The sequence below is a fragment of the Tenrec ecaudatus genome, chromosome 17 (assembly GCF_050624435.1).
Source record: "Tenrec ecaudatus isolate mTenEca1 chromosome 17, mTenEca1.hap1, whole genome shotgun sequence".
Taxonomy (NCBI): Eukaryota; Metazoa; Chordata; class Mammalia; order Afrosoricida; family Tenrecidae; genus Tenrec; species Tenrec ecaudatus.
Window position 1 is genome coordinate 15,839,058 of NC_134546.1, and position 19,311 is coordinate 15,858,368.

Here is a 19,311-nt window from a genome sequence, read left to right on the forward strand (position 1 = left end):
GGAACGACAAAAGAAGACCAAAGTGGATGTCAGAAGAGACTTTGCAACTTGTTCTTAGACATAAAGTAGCTAAAGGTCATGAAAGACAGTATTAAGGGAAAGAGCTGAACAGAAATGTTCAAAAGGCAGCGGGAGAAGACAAAGTAAAGCATAATGATGCGCTGTTTGGAGATTTGGAATTAGACAATCAAAGAGGAGGAACACGCCCAGCATAACTTAAAGAACTGTAGGGAGAAGGGACCAAGTCTTGAGTTTTATTATTGAAAGCGTCTGTGGCCAACATACTGAATGATGCAGGAAGTATCCAGAAACTGGAAGGACTACACAGAGTCTCTGTGCACAGAAGAGAATTGGTCGGATGTCAACCCATTCAAGAGGTCAAGCGCCAACGGTCTTAAAGGAAGAAGGCCAAACTGCCCTGAAGGTATTGACGGAAAGCAAGGCTCCAGGAATTGACAGAATGCCACATGAGATGTTTCTTTCAGCAACTGGCGCAGCTGAGAACTCTCCCTCATCGATGCCCAGAAGATGTGAAGACAGCTGCCTGGTCAAGCAACTGGAAGAGACCTCTATTTGTGCCATCCCAAAGGAAGGGGACCCTAAGAAATGCAGAAATGATTGACTAATACCATATGCAAGTAAAAGTTTGCTGAAGATCATTCAAACGCAGTTGCTGCAGTACATCAACAGAGAGCTGCCAGAAGTTCAAGCTGGATTCAGAAGAGGGTGCGACATGAGGGATATCGTGACTGACAGCAGGTGGATCTTAGCTGAATGACAGAATATCCACATGATAATCGTCTGTGTTACTCATTTTGAAAAGGCATTCAACTGCGTGTATCTTAGCAAACTGTAGATACACTACAAAGAATGGGGGTTCCAGAACACGTAACTGTGCTCATGCAGAGCCTGTACACATACCTGTTCACACCAAACAAGGGCATCCGACATGGTTTTAAATCAGGAAGGAGTGTGTCAGGGTTGTGTCTTGTCATCAAACTTAGTCAATCTGTGTGCTGAGCAAATAGCAGAGCAGAGAAGCTGGCGTGACTGAAGATGATGGTGACATCAGGATTGCACGAAGGCTCATTAACGACCTGTGAGGCACAGATGACACAGCCTGGCCCGCTGAAAGTGGACAGAACTTGAAGCACCGGCTGATGAAGATCAGAGACTACCGTCTTCAGCATGGATGACAGCTCAGTGTCAAAAAGCAAAATCCCTCAACACTGGACCAAGAGACAGCATCACGATCGGTGGAGAACAGATTAAAGTTGTTAACAATTTCATCTTGCTAGGATCCACAATCAACGCGCAAGGAAGCAGCAGTCAAGAGATCAAAGGACGTATCGTAGTAGGTAAGTCTGCTGCAGAAAACCTCTTTCACAAGTTAAAGAACAAAGATGTCACCGTTGAAAGTGTTTCTGACCCAAACAAGGGCATTTTCCAGTTGCCTCATAGGCAGGTGTGTGCTGGACGTTGACTAAGGAAGACCAGAGAAGAATCGATGCCTTTGGATTTGGTGTTGATGAAGCATGCTGAAAGCACCATGGACTGTCAGAAGAACAAGCAAACCTGTCTTAGAAGAAGGACAGCCAGAATGCTCCTGAGAAGCTAGGATGGTGAAACTTCCTGTCAAGTATTTCGGACATGTAATGAGGAGAGGCGAGTACTTCCGGCTTGGTAAAGTAGAGGCTCAGGGAGACAAGGTGATTGGCTCGGTGCTTACAGCAATGGGCACAGATATAGCAATGATCGTGAAGATGCCGCAGTCTTGGGCAGGGCTTCATTTTGTTGTGTCACAGGTCTCTGTGAGTGGACTCGAGGACACCTAACAAAAACAACACACCAAGCTGATTTTATTCTTATTTCCTTTATCGATTAATGTGAACTCTTTAAATCAAAGAATCTCCCAATCTAACCGTATGTTTTGTTTATCGCGGTTTGTTATTCCTGAATTTGATTTCATGTAACCTTGGGGGTCTTTTCTACCAGTGTTATTATGGGTGGGAATACTGAGAGAGAGCATGTCAAGGTTACCCTGCCATAAAAGATGCAAGGACCTGGACACAAACCCAGGCAGCATCACCTCAAGGCCCATGCTCTTAACCACTGTGCTATAGAATTTCTCACTATTTTATATGCTTTTAAAAATGAAAAGCAAATTGAAGCATACTGAGTTCACCACCAGAATCCTCTTCGGGTTCTTTAAGAAAATAGTTCCCGGAAAGCATGGGCTGCCTCCTCATTTCATCTTCATCTTGTTTTGAAAAACTTCAACTTAAGAATCCTCCTGTCAGCCCAGAGGTGGTGTGAAGAGGTCTGGGGTGAAGAGGTTAAATGCCTTGCTTGCTATCCCAGAAGCTGGAGTGAAGGCCAAGAGCTCTTGGCTCAAACTGCTGAGTGGAAACCAAGAGCCCACATCTCAAGCTCCGTCTCAGTCATCTTCTGGGTTTGATTGAGAGTGCGGTTTTGCCATTATTGTCACAGGGAAAAATGACATAGTTTGGACACATCGCTTGATTCCTGGAGCAGAATAATTATAGGCTGTCATTACCAAGAGAGGCCCTTCGAAGAGCCTTTTCTAAATTTAAAAATAACAAGAGAGAGAGGGAGTCTGCAGCGATGGCATGCTTGAAAGAACCCAGATTCACTCCATTCTGAACTCCTCTATTTAATCCTGAGAGGGCTTGAATGGCAACAAGTGAGCAAGGCATTTACTTGAGTCTCTTGTCCGGTTCACTAAAAAAGAGATGCAATCCTGTGCCTGGAGTCCAGGGGGTAGTTTATCACGCCCTGGGCCTCTGTGTCCTTATCTATAAAATGAGTGCAATGAGAGTTCCTACCTTTGGAGCCCTTTGGTGCAGTGGGCTACACACTGAGCTGCGAACCGCCAGGTCAATGGTTCGAACCCACCAGCTGCTCCATGGGAGAAAAATGAGACTGTCTATGCTCAGAAAGATCTACCGTTTCTGAAAGCCAGCAGGGCCGTTCTCCCCAGTCCAATAGAGTCACTGTGCATCTGAGTTGACTTGAAGGCAGTGAGTTTTGAGGGCATAGAGTTGCTGAGAGGAGTTGTGATGACAGGCACATGGCTAAAGATTGAGTATGCGTGAGCTACTCACTGAAAGGCTGTCAGTTCAGATTCACCCAAAGGCATCTCCTATAGAAGGCCTGGCAATCGATTTCCAAAAGACCCCAGCCCCTGAAGCCCCTGTGGAGTACAGGTCTGCCTCGCCACACCTGGCACAGAATAAGTATAGGTGAGCCAGATGGAACCCACAGCGACTAGAGTGGCTTTGGGGTTTGCTTTTCTGTGTTGTTATTGGGGTGGTAGCAGAGAGCTAAGGGGTCACGCCGAGTCCTCCTGTCCAAAGCCCACCTCAAGCCCTGATAGCACTTCCTGCTTCTCAGGTCGCGATCCCTCAGAAACAGACTACAGGTTGGGTTGCAGATGACGGGGAAAGGGAGTCGCACGAATACCTTTTGGCTTCCATCACAGGTCCACATTCGGTTTACACAGAGCTGGAGTCTGCTCAGTGTGCCCCCGTAGCATAAGGAATGTGACCATTCCCAAAAGGCGGCACAGAGGCACAAAAGTGACATGTGTTGTTGAGAAAATGATGCTGCTAACCTGGCTTGATGCAGGATGGCCGCAGCCCATCCGTACGTCTGTCTGCAAAGCACGGTGAAACGAGAGGACTGCCTTTAGTTCAAAGAGTGACTCTCCAGCCCTCCTTGGCTCACATCCTTCTCTGAAGTTGTTTAACATACGGCCAGTAGACATTCCTCTACAGAGGGATGATAAATGGGGAACAAAACATTGCCTCCACCGGAGATCAGATAAGGATGGTTATTTCCTTGGCTTAATTGTCCAAGCTAGACCACTTCCAGACTGGAGCATTAAAGTCAGGATCCCTGGAGGCGGTTTGTCTAAAGGCCTGGGCGTGGAATCCCGGTGATGTCAAAAGACCCCCTTGGAGCAATGCAGGCAGATTCTCCAGAGTGATGTATTCCAGTGCTTCCCAGTTTTCCATTTAGGATGCTCAGGACTCCGGGAACAACCTCTTGAAGGGAAGATGCTTCTTCAGTCTTTTTATCCTAAAAATGCATGTTCAGTTTGACTCCACAGTGAATCCGTAGTTGACATGTAAAAAGTCACAATTGAGTTCTTTCTCAAATATTGAAGCACAGTGTTTGTGAGTTTGTGGACAACAGATGGGGAAGAGAGCACCCAGACTTTGGACCAGAAGCCCGTTTAGGTTCCCATCCGGACCCCACCACAGCATGCACGTGGCTCTCTGAATCGGTTTTCCCGTATGCAGAATGGAGATAATAATGTCTGCCACGTGGCCTTCACTGATGAGGCTTTTGTGACTGGCCTGTGGAAAGTGCCCAGCAGACACTCGGGCACGTGGAACCCCTTCTCTTCTTCACCGAGTTACTGCTCTACCTCGTGCCCGTCAAGGGGCAACTTCAAACCGAGATTAACAATTGCCAGGGCCACATCCAGAAACATCCTGGTCAACGCATCCGTGTCAATCCTTTCCGTGGACCATCGCTTCTCCCACTTCCTTCCAGGGCTTCCTGTTCCCAGGCCTGCTTTAATTCCTGACCCTCTGGCCTGGCAAATGCTGCCCACTCTGGCTCGAGTGGCTGACTAGTCTACCACAAGGGTGAGTTCGATCCCAGACTGGAGGTGGCTAAGGGCCATGGTCTTGGTGGCTCCACCCATCACTATACAACCAATAAGCTTGGTCTATTATAATTCTGAGTTCTTTTCCAGATTTTTCCTCTCCCTCTCTATGGGACCTTCTAATATGATCCTTTGCAGAGCAATTGGTAGTACGAGACAGGTACTGCTTCGTTCTTCTGGTCTCAAGAAGATGGAGACTGCGTTGGTCCATTAGTCCACTGGTTTCTCTGTGTCCTTAGATTGTCATCCTTTTTTTTTCTCGGATGGGGAGAGGCCAAGCTGTGCACCTTAGACAGAAGTAAGAATTTCTTGACAAGGTCTGTGTAGGCGTTGATTTAGTAGGTCTGCGTGGTCGTGGTGACCATCAGGCTGACTCCAGCTCACGGCGATCTTACAGCACAAGTTGAATCCGCTGTACTCGTATCAGACAAAAGAGACATCAAGATTCAAAAGCATTACTGGAGGAAAAGGGGGACTGACAACCATCACAGGACAGCGAAAAGGCACAAGGGGGATTAGAAAATATTTTGAACTGAGTGATAATGGAAAGAAGAGAGTGACAGGTATCGGATTCCGCTAATGTAATACGCAGAGAAAATGTGTCGTTTTAAGTGCTTTTCTCGGATAGGAAGAAAGGTTTAAACTGGATTAACTTCTACTTTAAGAAACTAAGAAGAAAATGTGTTAAATCCAAATTAAGGAGTAAATGGTAAATGATAATATTACGCGAACACAATAAAATTGGAAAACAGGCAAACAGAGAAAATAAGCAAAACTCAAAGTTGGCTGTTTTAAAAATTAACAAGATGGGTATACTCTTAGCAGGATTTATCAAGAAAAAGAGGGGGAAACAAACCACTATTATCAGGAACAGAAGATGAAGTATTATCACAGATACTAGTAATATTACAACTCACCATATGGAGATGACACAACCTGTGTATTAAAAGCAAACAGGATGTGACGCACTTATTGTGGGAAACAAAGACTTCAGCCTTCACTATGGATTACACCTCAACTTAAAGACAGCAAAAATCCTCACCAATGGATCAATAAGTAATATCACGATAAACAGAGAAGATATTGACGTTATCATGGGTCTCGCTCTATTTCAATCCACAAACAATGCCCATGGAAGAAGTAGTTTAAAGAAACACACAAACAAACCCCAATGCATTCCATTGGGAAAATCTACTACAAACAGCTTCTTTGGAGTGTTAAAGCACACAAAAAAGGTCACTTTGAGAACTAAAGTCTCTAAGGATTCTAAGCCATGATATATATAAAACTTTAGGAGAACATTTATTAATCTTACAAGGTACAAAGACACAGGCACATTTTCTGGATGAGGGAGGCCACTAGAATGAGGTCATAATGGGGCCTGAGGTTTCGCAGTCAGGACGTGAGTTAAATAAGGCTGGCATAAAAGGAAACAGTAACAAATTCATGATTCGTGGCCGATCAAAACATCACAGTAACAGCTGGGACGACAGAAGTGGGAGCAAGACGGTGATTGGGACATGCGTAGTATGCTGGATAAAAGAGCTTACAAGATTGGTCCAGGGCTGTCCGATCAAGGCAGTCCGAGAATGATTGACAGGATATGGCTCCTGATCATTACATCCTCTGTACCATCCTAGGGATGGTGATTTCCAACAAGCCATGTTACTTTTAATCATGTTATATGCATGTGAAAGCTGGACTGTGAGTCGGGAAGGCTGTGAAGGAATTGATGTATTTTAATGACGGTGTTGGCAATGACTGCAAATACTTTGCACTGCCAGAAGAACGAGCAAATCTGTCTTCGAAGAAGTTCAGCTAGAATGCTTCTTGGATGCAAAAATAGTGAAACTTCATCTCGTGTACTTTGGACACGTTGCCAAGAGAGTCCCTGAGGGAGGACATCATGCTTGGTGAAAGAGAAGATCGAAGGAAAAGATGAAGACTCCCAATGAGATCAATAGATACAGTAGCTGCAGCAGTGGTTGTGAGGATGACATAAGATTGCGCCATGTGTTTGTTGTTGTTGCTGTTGTAGTTTTGTTGCTGTCATTATAGATAGGGTGCTATGAGTTAGAATTGACCCAATGGCTCTGAACGACCACAATATAATTCCATGACTCCAAAAGTGTGGCAATTACATAGTGTTGTCAACTTGAGAATATTAGGAATGAAGGGGTGGAGTCTAGCCTGTCAATCAGGTTGCAGCTTGATGGCCTCATTTGGAGGTGCAAAGGAGATAAAATAGCTCACTGAAGATGGACACGGACACTTCCTTCGAAACATTCCTGATGACAAACCTGATGGAGCTACGCTGATGGAGCCAGAGCCCTGGAGCTGGAGCTGGAGGAGTCACATGGAGACACTGAGATGCTTTGACCACCACTGGATCCACAATACTTTTTCCACCCGCTGGCCTGTGATCTTCCTGCACCCAGCATCATTGCATGAGTCTAAGGAGGAATTTATGGACAAGTATCAACATATGGGTTTATGAACTTGATCTGGCCTGGACTGGAATGTTTTCTTAATGTACAATTGCTCTTTGATATAAAGTTCTGTCTTACACACATCTGAGTGTCTATGAATTTGTTTCTCTAGTTAACCCAGACTAACACAGGAAAGTAACAGCTAAACTTCTTTCATTAATATGTGTTCTGTTCTGGCCATTCCATTGTTCACTGTTCTCAACATCTGGAAATTTTTTGTGGGGTGCAGCATTAATAGCAATAAAGAGTGTTTACTATATGAGTTGAGACTCGGAAGCCAACAACTGCAAGGCATTTGAGAGGCATCCAATCCCACAGAAGGTCTTTTACCGGGAGGCAAGGAAGGAGCTCTTAAATGCAGAGCTGATGCTGGGTTATTTTGGGATGGTGGTAGAGGGCGTTTTCAGAGTGAAAATATGGTAGACATTGCGTAACAGCAAAGAGGATGTCGCAGCAGAAAGAACCATGGGAGAAAGTCTCGTTGGAGTGCTTCTTGACATGCTCATGTGTGTTCCTAGGAGGTTTTCAGCAGCAGGTCTTGTCCAAATGGGGAGACACGGCATGTCAGAAAGCAATCTTCAGTGAAGTGGAGAAAAAGGCCCAGGGCAGAGAAAATCCAAACAAAATGTTCTTAGCTCAGAATTTGCTGCTGATGAGCCTGGACATCTCCAGTAGCATGACTGATGGTGGGCTGCGGAGGAGGCTGGGTGGGGTCTGCTTTTTAACCAGACCTTCTCTATGGTACTGGATACCTCACACTTCCAATTTTCTTCAAGCCAAGACATCTATGTCTAATTTTCAAGAGCTACAAGTAGCAGACATTTTTAGTAGTGGCCAGCCTTTGGAGAAACACAGACATGGGCTGGAATCCCAGATCAGTCTGGGAGTAGGAGATGGATAATTTGGAACACGTTCCTTCCTTTCCGTAAAGATGGAGGTCATATCAGTTAATTCTTACAGCATCCTGGGTTAAATATTATTATCCTCCTTTTGTGTCTGATGAGTGATGGTGCCTTGGTGCTTCCAGTCTGGTAGGAATAGGCAGACTTTGACATCCTGGCAGAAGCTAAGTGGAAACTGTGAGTCTGGAAAATCCTAAATAAATGACTCCTGTCATAGCAGACACCCCCTGCCCTCCCAACCAGCACAGTGCTGGAAGCATGGATGCATCGGATGAATAGTTATAAGGTGATGGATCAGTGTCCTCAAACTGGAGCTACTCCTTCAACAAGCATCAGTTCTATGCCCATCGCTAAGTGACGTGGGTGTTACAAAAGGGACACCGCGCGCTACCCTGAAATCCCTGAGCGTCGAAGCTGGGATACTTGGCAGTCATGGGAAACCACCAAGGGAAACAGGAGGAATTTTTAATACAACCTCTCTTCTTAGGATGCCCGGCTCCTCTCATTTCCCAAGAAGATAGCATCTCATGTAGCAATAACAAAGTCCCCAGCGGGTTCTTATCAACCCTTTCAGAGACCTTTCTCCCAGTTTTCTTCAATCGCTAAGAGACCTTGAAGAATCGAGCTTTATTAATGGTGCTATTGTCCCAGGAATAAAGCAGGCCCACAGGAAACCATGAGTTTTCTGAGCTTCGATGTGATGGGTGCATGAAGAAAAGAGAGCTGTGGTCATAAAGTTATTTGATATTTTGAGAAATAAGGGGGGTGATATATTGGGGGCAGGGGTGATGCTCACAATCTGGAGCTAATGGCTCATATCTTGCTGGGCACAAGGCAGCAAGGAATAAGGACATTTTTTCCAAACAGGCTTTGCTTATTCTGGTACCAAGAAACCAGAGAGCTCAAGAAAAGACTTGTAAAGAAAAGGAAATAGGCATAGTGAAAACACCGCAGTTCCCAGACTGTATCTGGCAGAGGGAAAAAACAAAAATCAAGTGAAGCCAGGGAACTTGGTCACAACCCCAATATGCCTTTCTTTTTAGCCCTGTCCCTTAAGCTTTCCAAGTTTAGCGTTACAAAAACACCCCAGTCTTCATAGCCTAGGACCAAAGAATAAGACCACACTCATGTGTAATGTCCAATCTCTTCGCAAGGAGCCCCGCTGTGACAGTGAGTTATGGGCACACTGCTAGCCACCAGGTCAACCTTTTGAACCAACTAGCTGCTCTGAGGAGGGAGACAAGGCTTTCTGCTCCCGTCTAGATTCCCAGCCTTGGAAACCCACCGGGGTAGTTGCACTCTACAGGGTCACTGTGAGTCGGAATCAACTTGAAAGCAGTGAATTTGGTTTGGGGTTTGAATTTAATCTCCCTGAACCTAATAGAATGGTGCCCCCACCCAGCTATTCTCATAGATGCCACAGTGTCGCCTTTGTGTGCTCAGAAACAGACCCGGGTTTTCCCATTCCAGCCTCACCCTCCCCTTCCATCCGCCCTCTTATCCCAGCTCTACCCTCACCTGCCAGCTTCACCCTCACCTGCCAGCCTCACCCTCTTATTTCAACCTCGCTCTCATGGCACTCTGCTCACCTTCTGCAGCTGTGATTGTGGGCCTACTGAACTAAGCTGCCCTCTGTTAAGGACACACACACATGTAACCCTGCCTGGCCTTGGTGGGAGATGCCGCTCTCATTTCCATCCCTTCTTCTGATCCATGCGATGTGTTCAACAGCAGAGCTGAAGTGCAGCTGCGCTCTTTAAGGGGGTGTACTGAAATTTCAGGCATCTTTGGGCAATGCTAACCGAAAGGCTAGAAGTGTGAACCTACCAGCAGTGCTGCAGAAGAAAGGCCTGAAGACAGATCTGTTCCCATCAAGAAGAGCCAAGACAGACCTGGGGAATCGTTCTCACCTGTAACGCCCCGGGGTGGCCAGGAGGCAGAACAAACTTGATAGCAACACGTTGATTGAAATGTTAAGAGGCTCTGGGTGGTTCCGACCAATAAGTGCTGGGTTGACAGTTCAAGTCTCCCAAACAAGGGACTTTGGGGAAAGAGAGCCTGGTGTTCTACCCCTGAAAAAAGCAGTCGTTGAAAACCCTTTCAAACACAGTCCTTCCTGGACACACGTGGGGCTGCCAAGAGTCAAAACGGCCTCAATAGCAGCTGTTTGGGGCATTTTAATGGAAATAGCAAGAGGATGTAAAGCACGACACATGGGCGCAGACCTGCGCAGGGAATAATTACCGGTCAGAGACTGCTTGGTCTCCTTCCAGAGAAACAGGAGTAGCTCCTCTGACACAGCTGGAAAGGCACACTGATCCGAAGCCCCAGGGAGGAAGAGAGGAGAGAGAGAGACGGTGAAGGAGAGAGAGATTGATTTGTCCTCACTACATCATAAGTCCCACACAAGTTTCCATTTCAAGATTGGCCTCTTCCCAGGAAAATGGACATTAAGAATATCCATTCTTTCCCCTGACCTCTCGAGGAAAGATTTGCCAGATATTTGTTATGTTCCAGGCACTGTAGTGGACGCTGAAGATACAGTGGGGGAACCAAGCAGACATGATCCCTGAACTCATAGAGTTTCAAGTCTACAGCAGGCAGGAAACAAAAACCCTACGATATTATAAATCAATGGAGATCGAGACTACATTAATGGTTTCGTGCTGGGGAAGTTGGAGCAAATGGGAAGCTAATAACCAGGAGTACATCTTGTGGGATGAAGGCAGAACCCATTGGTCAATACCTTGTACAGGTGGATGCTCAACCAATGGCGGCTCTCTCTAACTTAAATAGAGCACACTTAACCCTCGAATCCGCAGGAGAATCCAGTGGAGAAAGGTAATCTCCGACCCTTTCATGGGCCTTTAGTCTATAAATAAACGTACGTGTTTTCGGAATTACACGTTCTTGTCCCTTTCAGCACAGCATGGTGCTATCTGCAGAGCTTGGGTTAAGGCTGTCATTTGCCAACCCAAAGGTTGGTGGTTTGAGTCTACCCATCATGCCCCTCTGGAGAATTGGACGTTGAAAATTCTAGGGGCCACAATTCCACTCTGCCACCCATGGTCGCCATGAGTCAATCCAGGGCAGCGGTTGACCAGTCTGTGGAGCTATTTAAAACGCAGGTACATAGCCGTGGCATCTTACATCCCAGAGAGAGATGACCCACGGCGAGTCTATTGGGTCTCCCAAACCATCTGTATTTCCCACTGCAAAGCGTGCCCCTTGCTCAATGCCACGTCCACTTCCTCTCTCTGTTTCCCCCACCACCTTGAACAAGCAGAGTAAGACAACATGGGCAGGAGCCCAGAGAGAGCACTCTGGATGGTCCTGGAAAACCTGGATGCCTTAGGCCTTTGTTTTCCAAGCTGGCTGCACTGTTTCCTTTGGCCAAGTTCTGGGGGCGGCACTTTGCTCTGGATGCCTTCCCTTCTGTCCACGGTCCTTCCAGAGCCCTTCCCAGGGTTCCTGGTACTCACCTCTCCCTGATGGAAAGGAGTCGTTTGCATCTTGATATACACATGTCTGAGGTGCTGGCTCCATTATAAAGTGAAAAGCTTGTTCCTGCTAGGGGAATACAACTTCCCGTGTCTTCCCCCTCAATCCTGGAACTCGCTGTGCTAATTGTAGACTGTGATGAGTTTGGGCCCTGAAAGGGTAATGCGATGCCACGGCTGGACTCTGGCAGACTTTTGGAGGACGAGCAAAGCAATAGAGCAACATCTACGAAGATAAGGGAAGACTGGTGGCTAGGAGTGGACCCACCGCAAAATATAAAATGACTGAATAAACCTAATGGGGTTTATGCCCTGAGATACACTTCAAACTCTGGAAGCAAAACTAGCCTCTGATGTCACCTTAAAGCTAAATAATCCACTGGCTCAAAACATAATGAACACCAACTGCAAGTACTGCGCTCCTTAAAAAGAAAAACCACCTCCTGTGGTTGGTGCCATTGAGCCTGGTCCGACTCACAACAGAGCGGGACACTGCCCCGTCCTGTGCCCCCCTCACAATTGTGCCTGTGCTGGCGCCCACTGATGCAGCCACCATGTCGTCCAGCTTGTGGAGGGCCTTCCACCTGTTCGCTGTCCCTCCCCTTTCCCAAGCATGTCCCTCGCCTTTCCCAAGCATGAAGTCCTTCTCCAGGGACTGGTCTCCCCTGACAACACGACGAAGTCTCACCATCCTCACCTCTCAGGAGCATTCTGGCTGGACTTCTTCCGAGACAGATCAGTTGGTACTTTTGCTGTCCATGGTACTTTTCCATAGTCTTCGCCAGCACCGTCATGCAGCTGCAGCCATGCCTCTTCCCTCGTCCTGATTCATCGTCAGACTTTCACATGCCTGCGAGGGGTTTGAACACAGTGACTTGGGTCGGGCACACATTAGTCCTCAAAGTAGCATCTCTGCTTTTCAACACTAAAAATCACCGAGATGAGACCAAACGGTCAGTACTAATTTTTAAATAAAGATGACACTATAAGAACACAGCGTCTTGTGGGCCTTGCTCTCTGAATCGGTGTGCATGTGCTGAGTGACACTTTCTCGCACAGTGTAAAGTATCGGGAGCTCCTGAGTGGACACGCTCATCTGCTCCTGGGCTGATCGGGCCTCCTCTGTATCCGCACCCTCTCTTCTTTCCTTTGAAAGTACAACAAACTGACAGACGAGTGGTGGGCAGAGAAACAAGGTTCACGGAAAGGGGACAACCAGCCGGATATGATGAGAATGTCACCCATGTCATCAGACAGCTTGGGTAGAAGGTGTTCAGTGGGAACCTAGACCGCCGTGTAAACCTCCACCCAAGACATAGTCAAAGATGATTATTTTTTAATTGAGAAGGACTAATAACACTTCTTTGCATTCCAGGGAACAGATCCGCCAAGGCCTAGAAGAACTCCAGAAAGTCCTGCCCGGAGGGGACACTTACATGCATGAAGGATTTGAAAGGGTAAATTTAAAACCCCCAATAGAAAATGTGATATTGGATCCCCAGAGCAGGGCAAGCTGATGAGGTTAAGGGGCCATGTCTTAAGGAGGTTGAATAATACTTAACACAACAGAGCAAAAAAAAATGTTTTCTCTGTAATCATCTACACTAATCATTCGATCCAAAAGACCTGAAGAATTGAATTTCCTGCTTCCTTGCCTGACTCTAAGATGGACCTGTTAGCTAATGCTTGGTTGGCCTTCCTAAATGACACTGTCTGAAGCCTCCTCTACTCCTTACATGGCATTTGCCTGGATGGTGGCTTCAAGAGTGGAGGGACAATTTTAGGGATTTCAACCTTCTGAAAATAAATTCGAGGCTACAAGAAGTTAAGTCACTGATCCATTTGCCTAAATATATTTGTTAAATGTGAGGGCAACTTTGGACAAATGCCCTCCGTTGGTATTTGAATGGCGCCTGGGGGGTAACATAAAGAATTCACCCGAGTCCTAGTCGCACGTCCAACACCAGCTCCCACTGTCCACTGTGGTACCTGGAATGGCCCACACTGGCCGTCCTCTAAAACCTCGCTACTTTCTCTTCCAGGCCAGTGAGCAGATTCACTATGAAAACAATCAAGGTAAGACCATGTGGAGAAACAGCAGCATCAACTTTGCAACTGTTTTCTGTGTTTGCTTCTGAAAAAAGATGCCTCCGTAGCCGCATGTTTTCAAAGCCACATATGATGTGGTCTGTAATCTTTGCCTGTGCATCACACCACAAAGAGAACATGTGTAAAAAGATGGTGGGTACCAAGAAAAAGTATATGAAAGTGGTTTAGAGCTCTCTCCGGCCAGTCTGGAATTCCCACGGACAGCCCATTCAGGTTGAATTCAAAAGTATCGTCAATGCTTGAATAGTCCATTGAAGTCCTGGATTTTGTGTCATTTAATTTTCTTGTCCTCTGTGCTCTAAGCCTCTTTATGACTGTTAGTGGCTACAATGTCTTAAGATAGCAGTTTGATTTAATCTTTCATTCAAGTGAAAAAAAATAAAACTTGAAATGTACTAGTAGTATGTTTAACGCATCGAAATATTAGTATTTATTATTATCATAGGACTGCTATTACTACAGTATATTTTATGGATAGCATTTATTTGTCTGAGGAAATCATTTAAAAGAATCAATGCTACTGTAGGGAATTTTCTTCCAAGCTTATAAAATATATCAACTTCTTCTTCTTAAAAGGGAATAAATAAAACAATCTCACTGCCAGCACCAGTGCTTGTTAATATTAGTTAAACAGAGCAAAATGAATAGCAGTCTGAAAAAGTCACTCCAAGAATTCTCATAGGTTTTGCCAGCTGCCAGCTAAGCACCAGAAGTTAGAAGTTCAGGAGTTCAAACCTACCAGCCATTCTGGAGGAGAAAGTGAGACTGTCTATTCCTGTAAAGACTTCGAGGCTCAGAAACCCCAAGAGGGCAGTTCTATCCTGCCCTATAGAATCACCATGAGCTGGGATTGACTCCGTTTTGAGACAGTACTTCAAGAATTCCTGATGCTTCGGTGGTTAGGAATTTGTCTACTAGCATAAAGGCTGATGGTGCAAAACCCCAGCCATTCCCTGAAAGAAAGATGTGGCCGTCTTGACCCCTGAAGATCACAGCCGTCACCGTCTGTGGGGCAGTTCCGCTCTGTCCCCAAGGGCTCCTACGAGTTGGAGTGACCCCACAGCTGCAGTTTTGTTGTCTAATCGATCATTAGTAATCGATCACAGAGTAATCGATCAAAGAGTAATCAATGACCATTACTCTTTGCTAAGATCTCTTCAAAGGGCAGTGGTGTGTGGTCACCTACAGCATGTGAGAAGGGCCAGGCACCATCCCATGCAGCAGCATTTGCTCTAATGACATGGACGCTATTAAACAGTACTAGTACTAAGTATTAACACTACTAGTACTAAGACGTCTGCTATTAAGTACCTCTGGAGGCAGTCTTCCCATTGAAGCGTTGCTTCCAGGAACGTTGCTCACTCTCGCCATACGATCTGCGGTGGCGGGGCATGAGAGCTGGCCCTCAGGGCTGAGAGGCAGCTGGGGCCCAGCAGACTGACTGGTTTGTGTTGTCCTGTGCAGGGTATAGGACAGCCAGTGTCATCATTGCTTTGACGGACGGAGAACTCCATGAAGATCTCTTCTTCTATTCAGAGAGGGAGGTAAGCCCTGGCCTGGCCTCTGTCCAGCACCCACAAGGGAAGGGGCTTTGTCCTTCTGAAATGGGCTGCGGCCCTTTAACTCAGTCCAAACCATAGCGGTTCTTCATAAATATATCAGGATAAAAATGTGTCTCGTCTGCAAAGAGAGCCCTGGGGATGCAAACGGCTTGTGCTCTAGAACTCACCTGAACTTTGGTGATTCGAATCCATCCAGCGACGCTGAGAAAGACAGCCCTGGGGATCTGGTCCTGTCATGACTACAGCCTAGAAACCTGCAGGGTTTTGTGACCTGCTGTCCTGAGTCTGAACTAACTCCATTGAATTGGGGTTTCGTTCGTGGGGGTTCTGTGCATGTGGAAACTCGCTTTAGGAATTAAGTACCCAAAGCCCATCTGTAGACAATTGGACATCCCCTCGCAGAAGGGTCACAAGAAAGAGATGAGTCAGTCAGGGTGCAGTATAGCACCAATGAAACACACAACTTTCCTCTAGTTCTTTAATGCTTCCTTCACCCCACTATCATGATCCCAGTTCTACCTTACAAATCGGATTAGATCAGAACATGCACACTGCTACAGATAAGAGCCCGTAACACAGGGAATCCAGGATAGATAAACCCCTCAGGGCCAACAAGGAGAGTGGAGATACCAGGAGGAATAGGGGAGGGGAAGGGGAGAAAGGGGGAATCAATCACAAGGATCAACATATAACCCCCTCCCAGGGGGATGAACAACGGAAAAGTGAGTGAAGGGCAACAGAGAATGATGTAAGATATGAAAATAATAATTTATAACTTATCAAGGGCTCATGAGGGAGGGCAGGAAGGGGGGGGAATGAGGAGCTGATATCAAGGACTCAGGTAGAAAGAAAATGCTTTGAAAACGATGATGGCAGCATATGTGCAAATGTGCTTGACACAGTGGATGAATGTATGGATTGTGATAAGAGATGTAAGAGCTCCCAATAAAAGTATTTAATAATTAAAAATGAATTAAGTATGTGTTCCTATCTTATGCATAGTAGAATCCTTCCCTTTCAATGTATTTGCACATTCTGCTGTATTTTTTGAGGGAAAAAAGCCTTGTTTTAAAGACTTTGAGATCCTAGGTCTCCCATTTAAACAAGCAAATGAAACAGAAAGCCCAATGGCACCAATCTACTTCCTCCTGCCCTCATGTTTTTTAAGGCTTATTTTTATTTTTTATGAAATATTTTTATGGGGAGCTCTTACAGCTCTTACCACAATCCATACATACATCCATTGTGTCAAGCACATTTGTACATAGGCTGCCATCATCCTTTTCAAAGCATTTTCTTTCTACTTGAGTCCTTGATATCAGTTGTTCATTTTTTCCCTCCTTCCCTCACCCTCCCTCATGAGCCCTTGATAAATTTGCCCTCATGTTTTTTGCTAAAATAGGAGGCAGGAAAAGAACTCCATGGAATACATAAGAGCTGGTTTTCCCCCAGTGTCTAAATCACCGACATTTTTACTCTGCGCGCTAAAGCCAACAGTACCCAGTAGCCACTGTACTCTGTTGTTCAGTATTTCTCCAAAGTCATCCTCAAAGCAAGTACAAGAATAGTCTAGATGGACTCCTGCTGTCTGTGAGCTGATCCAGAGAAGGTGACTTCCTCAGGGATCGAAAAGCAATGTCTCCGTGTAGAGCAGCCTTTCCTGTCAGGGTTTTACCTTGTGAGCCGAGAGAGAGAGAGAGAGAGAGAGAGAGAGAGAGAGAGAGAGAGAGAGAGAGAGAGAGAGAGAGAGAGAACGCCCACATTACACCTGACAAAGGAACGCGCCCTGGAAGTACAGGGCTGTGGAAGCGCCTGGCTGCTCATGTCAAGTTCAGTTCTTCAAACCCAGCAGCCGCGTCGCAGGAGAAAAAAAAAAAACCTGTCAATCTGTTCCCATCAAATGACAGCCAGGAAAAAATGAGGGTGCAGTTCTACTCTGTCACTCGCCGTCACAAAGAGTCAGAATCGACCTGATGCCACCGAAGGATGACAGAGACAGAGGGTGACACAGGACAGGGTAGGAGGAAGACCAGTGAGGGAGGAAGATGCTGGGCTCTGAGGTCATAGTTAATCATGGATTTCACATGACTTAAGCGCTTCAATGCTACTACTATTCCATTTAAATTCCATTCTCTCCGCAAGCCTAAAGTCTGTATCCATTCGTTCATTCATTGTTTATTTTTTGTATCTAGAGCTTCAGTGTTTTTTTTAATTAATAAATCTTTTTATTGGGGCTCATACAGCTCTTATCACAATCCGTACATACATCAATTGGGCAAAGCACCCTTATACATTCGTTGCACTCGTCATTCTCATAATTCACCTTCCACTTAGGTTCCTGGAATCAACTCGGTTTCCCCCTTCCCCCTGGTCCCTTGATAGTTTATAAATAATTATTATATCTTATCTTACACTGCCCGGCGTCTCCCCTGACCCACCTTCCCATTGCCCATCTCCCAGAGAGGAGGTCATAGATCTCCAAGATCGGTTCTCCCTTTCTACACCCCATTCTGTCCTGGTGTCGCCATTCCTACCGCTGGTGTTGAGGGGTTCGTCTGTCCTAGATTCCCTGTGTCTCCAGATCCCTACTGCACCACTGTGCATCCTCTGGTATAACAAGGTCCGCAAAGTAGGGGTCATGATAATTGGGAGGGGAGGAAGCGTTCAGGAACTAGAGGAAGATTTTGAGTTTCATTGTTGCTACACTGAACCCTGAGTGACTCATTTCCTCCCCACTACCCCTCTGGAAGGGATGTCCAGCTGTCTACAGATGGGCATTGGGTCCCCATCACGCACTCCCCCTCATTCATGGGGATGTGATTCTCACCACCACCCCGCCTTTGTTGTTTGAGACCTGCTCTCCTCTGTCCTTCATGATCACCTATGTTGGTGTGCTGCTTCTATGTGGGCTTTGTTGCTTCTGGGCTAGTTGGCTGCTTGTTTACTTTCAAGCCTTTAAGTCCCCAGACGCTACATCTCTCAGTAGCTGGGCACCATCAGCCTTCTTCACCACACTTGCTTACGTTCATTCATTGTTAATTGAGACTTGGGCAAGTGCCAGCATAGACGATGCTGGAACCTGGGGATACAGAGTTCGAGACAGTTGCTGCCCCATAGGCCTTTCCCTGTAATAAGCTTCAACTTTGAGAGGCTCCTGCTGATAGAAAGCAGGGGAGATGATGCAGGTATCCCCATTAACCCTACCCTCCACTAGTACTAAAGATGGTTCACACATGGGCAGACACACAAGCCAACACGGCGTATGCTTACTGAGCATTTGGTAAAGGCTGAATTTCTATATTCTAAAACTGGAACAATGTGATGGAAGGCAGCTTCAGGGCTTTCTGGGACACGATGAACACCAGTCAAAGGAGGCAGAACCCCTAATAAGGAAAAAAGTGAGAGTGAAAATGAACGGTGGATGTCAGAGGCTCCAAACAGGGGTCAATAGAAAGGAATGTGAGGTATGGCGTGTACAGACGTGGGAAACTATTCCAAGCACAGTGCCAATAGAAGGGGGTTTTCTGAAATAGAAAGATAAATCACAAGATATATATAAAAATGAACAGTGCCATTCTGGTCATTCCATATAAAGCCCATTTGGAACAGAAGGGTCCCAGAAGTTGTTGAAGATAAGCTTGGGACTAGACTGTGGCAAAAAACAGCTGGGAATATTTCTAACATAAAGGGGTAAAATAAGACAAATGTTTCTTTGGCGTCCAGAATTCAGTGGGTTTACAGGTTCACATGCTGAAAGAGAAAGAAAGAGAAAGAAAGAAAGAAAGAAAGAGATTCAAATTAATATGAATATACTGGGCACTTAATTGTATGGCTATTATCAATTATTTCTTGAGCACCTACTGTGTATGCCAAGGATTTCTGCTTTTTATTTTATTTTCTGAAGCACAGTCACACCTGCAGATCAAAAATCAGAGCCTTTAACATGTCAAATATGAAAATCAAATCTAAGTCTGAATATTACTCATTCTGTGTCCACCTCAATAGCTAAATTCTATATACGGTCCTGGGCTCACCTACTTGAATGTGGTCCAC

The 19,311-nt window shown here is 45.9% G+C and overlaps 1 protein-coding gene across 3 annotated transcripts in view; it reads left to right on the forward strand.

Annotated features, from left to right (window-relative positions):
* Positions 1 to 19,311, forward strand: part of ANTXR1 (ANTXR cell adhesion molecule 1) — a 258,758-nt gene that overhangs the window by 51,252 nt on the left and 188,195 nt on the right. For all 3 annotated transcript variants that reach the window (XM_075535944.1, XM_075535946.1, XM_075535945.1), the window contains exons 4-6: positions 12,963 to 13,044; positions 13,630 to 13,663; positions 15,161 to 15,240. In XM_075535944.1, the coding sequence (XP_075392059.1) occupies positions 12,963 to 13,044; positions 13,630 to 13,663; positions 15,161 to 15,240 (196 nt within the window). The remainder of the gene's footprint in view (positions 1 to 12,962; positions 13,045 to 13,629; positions 13,664 to 15,160; positions 15,241 to 19,311) is intronic.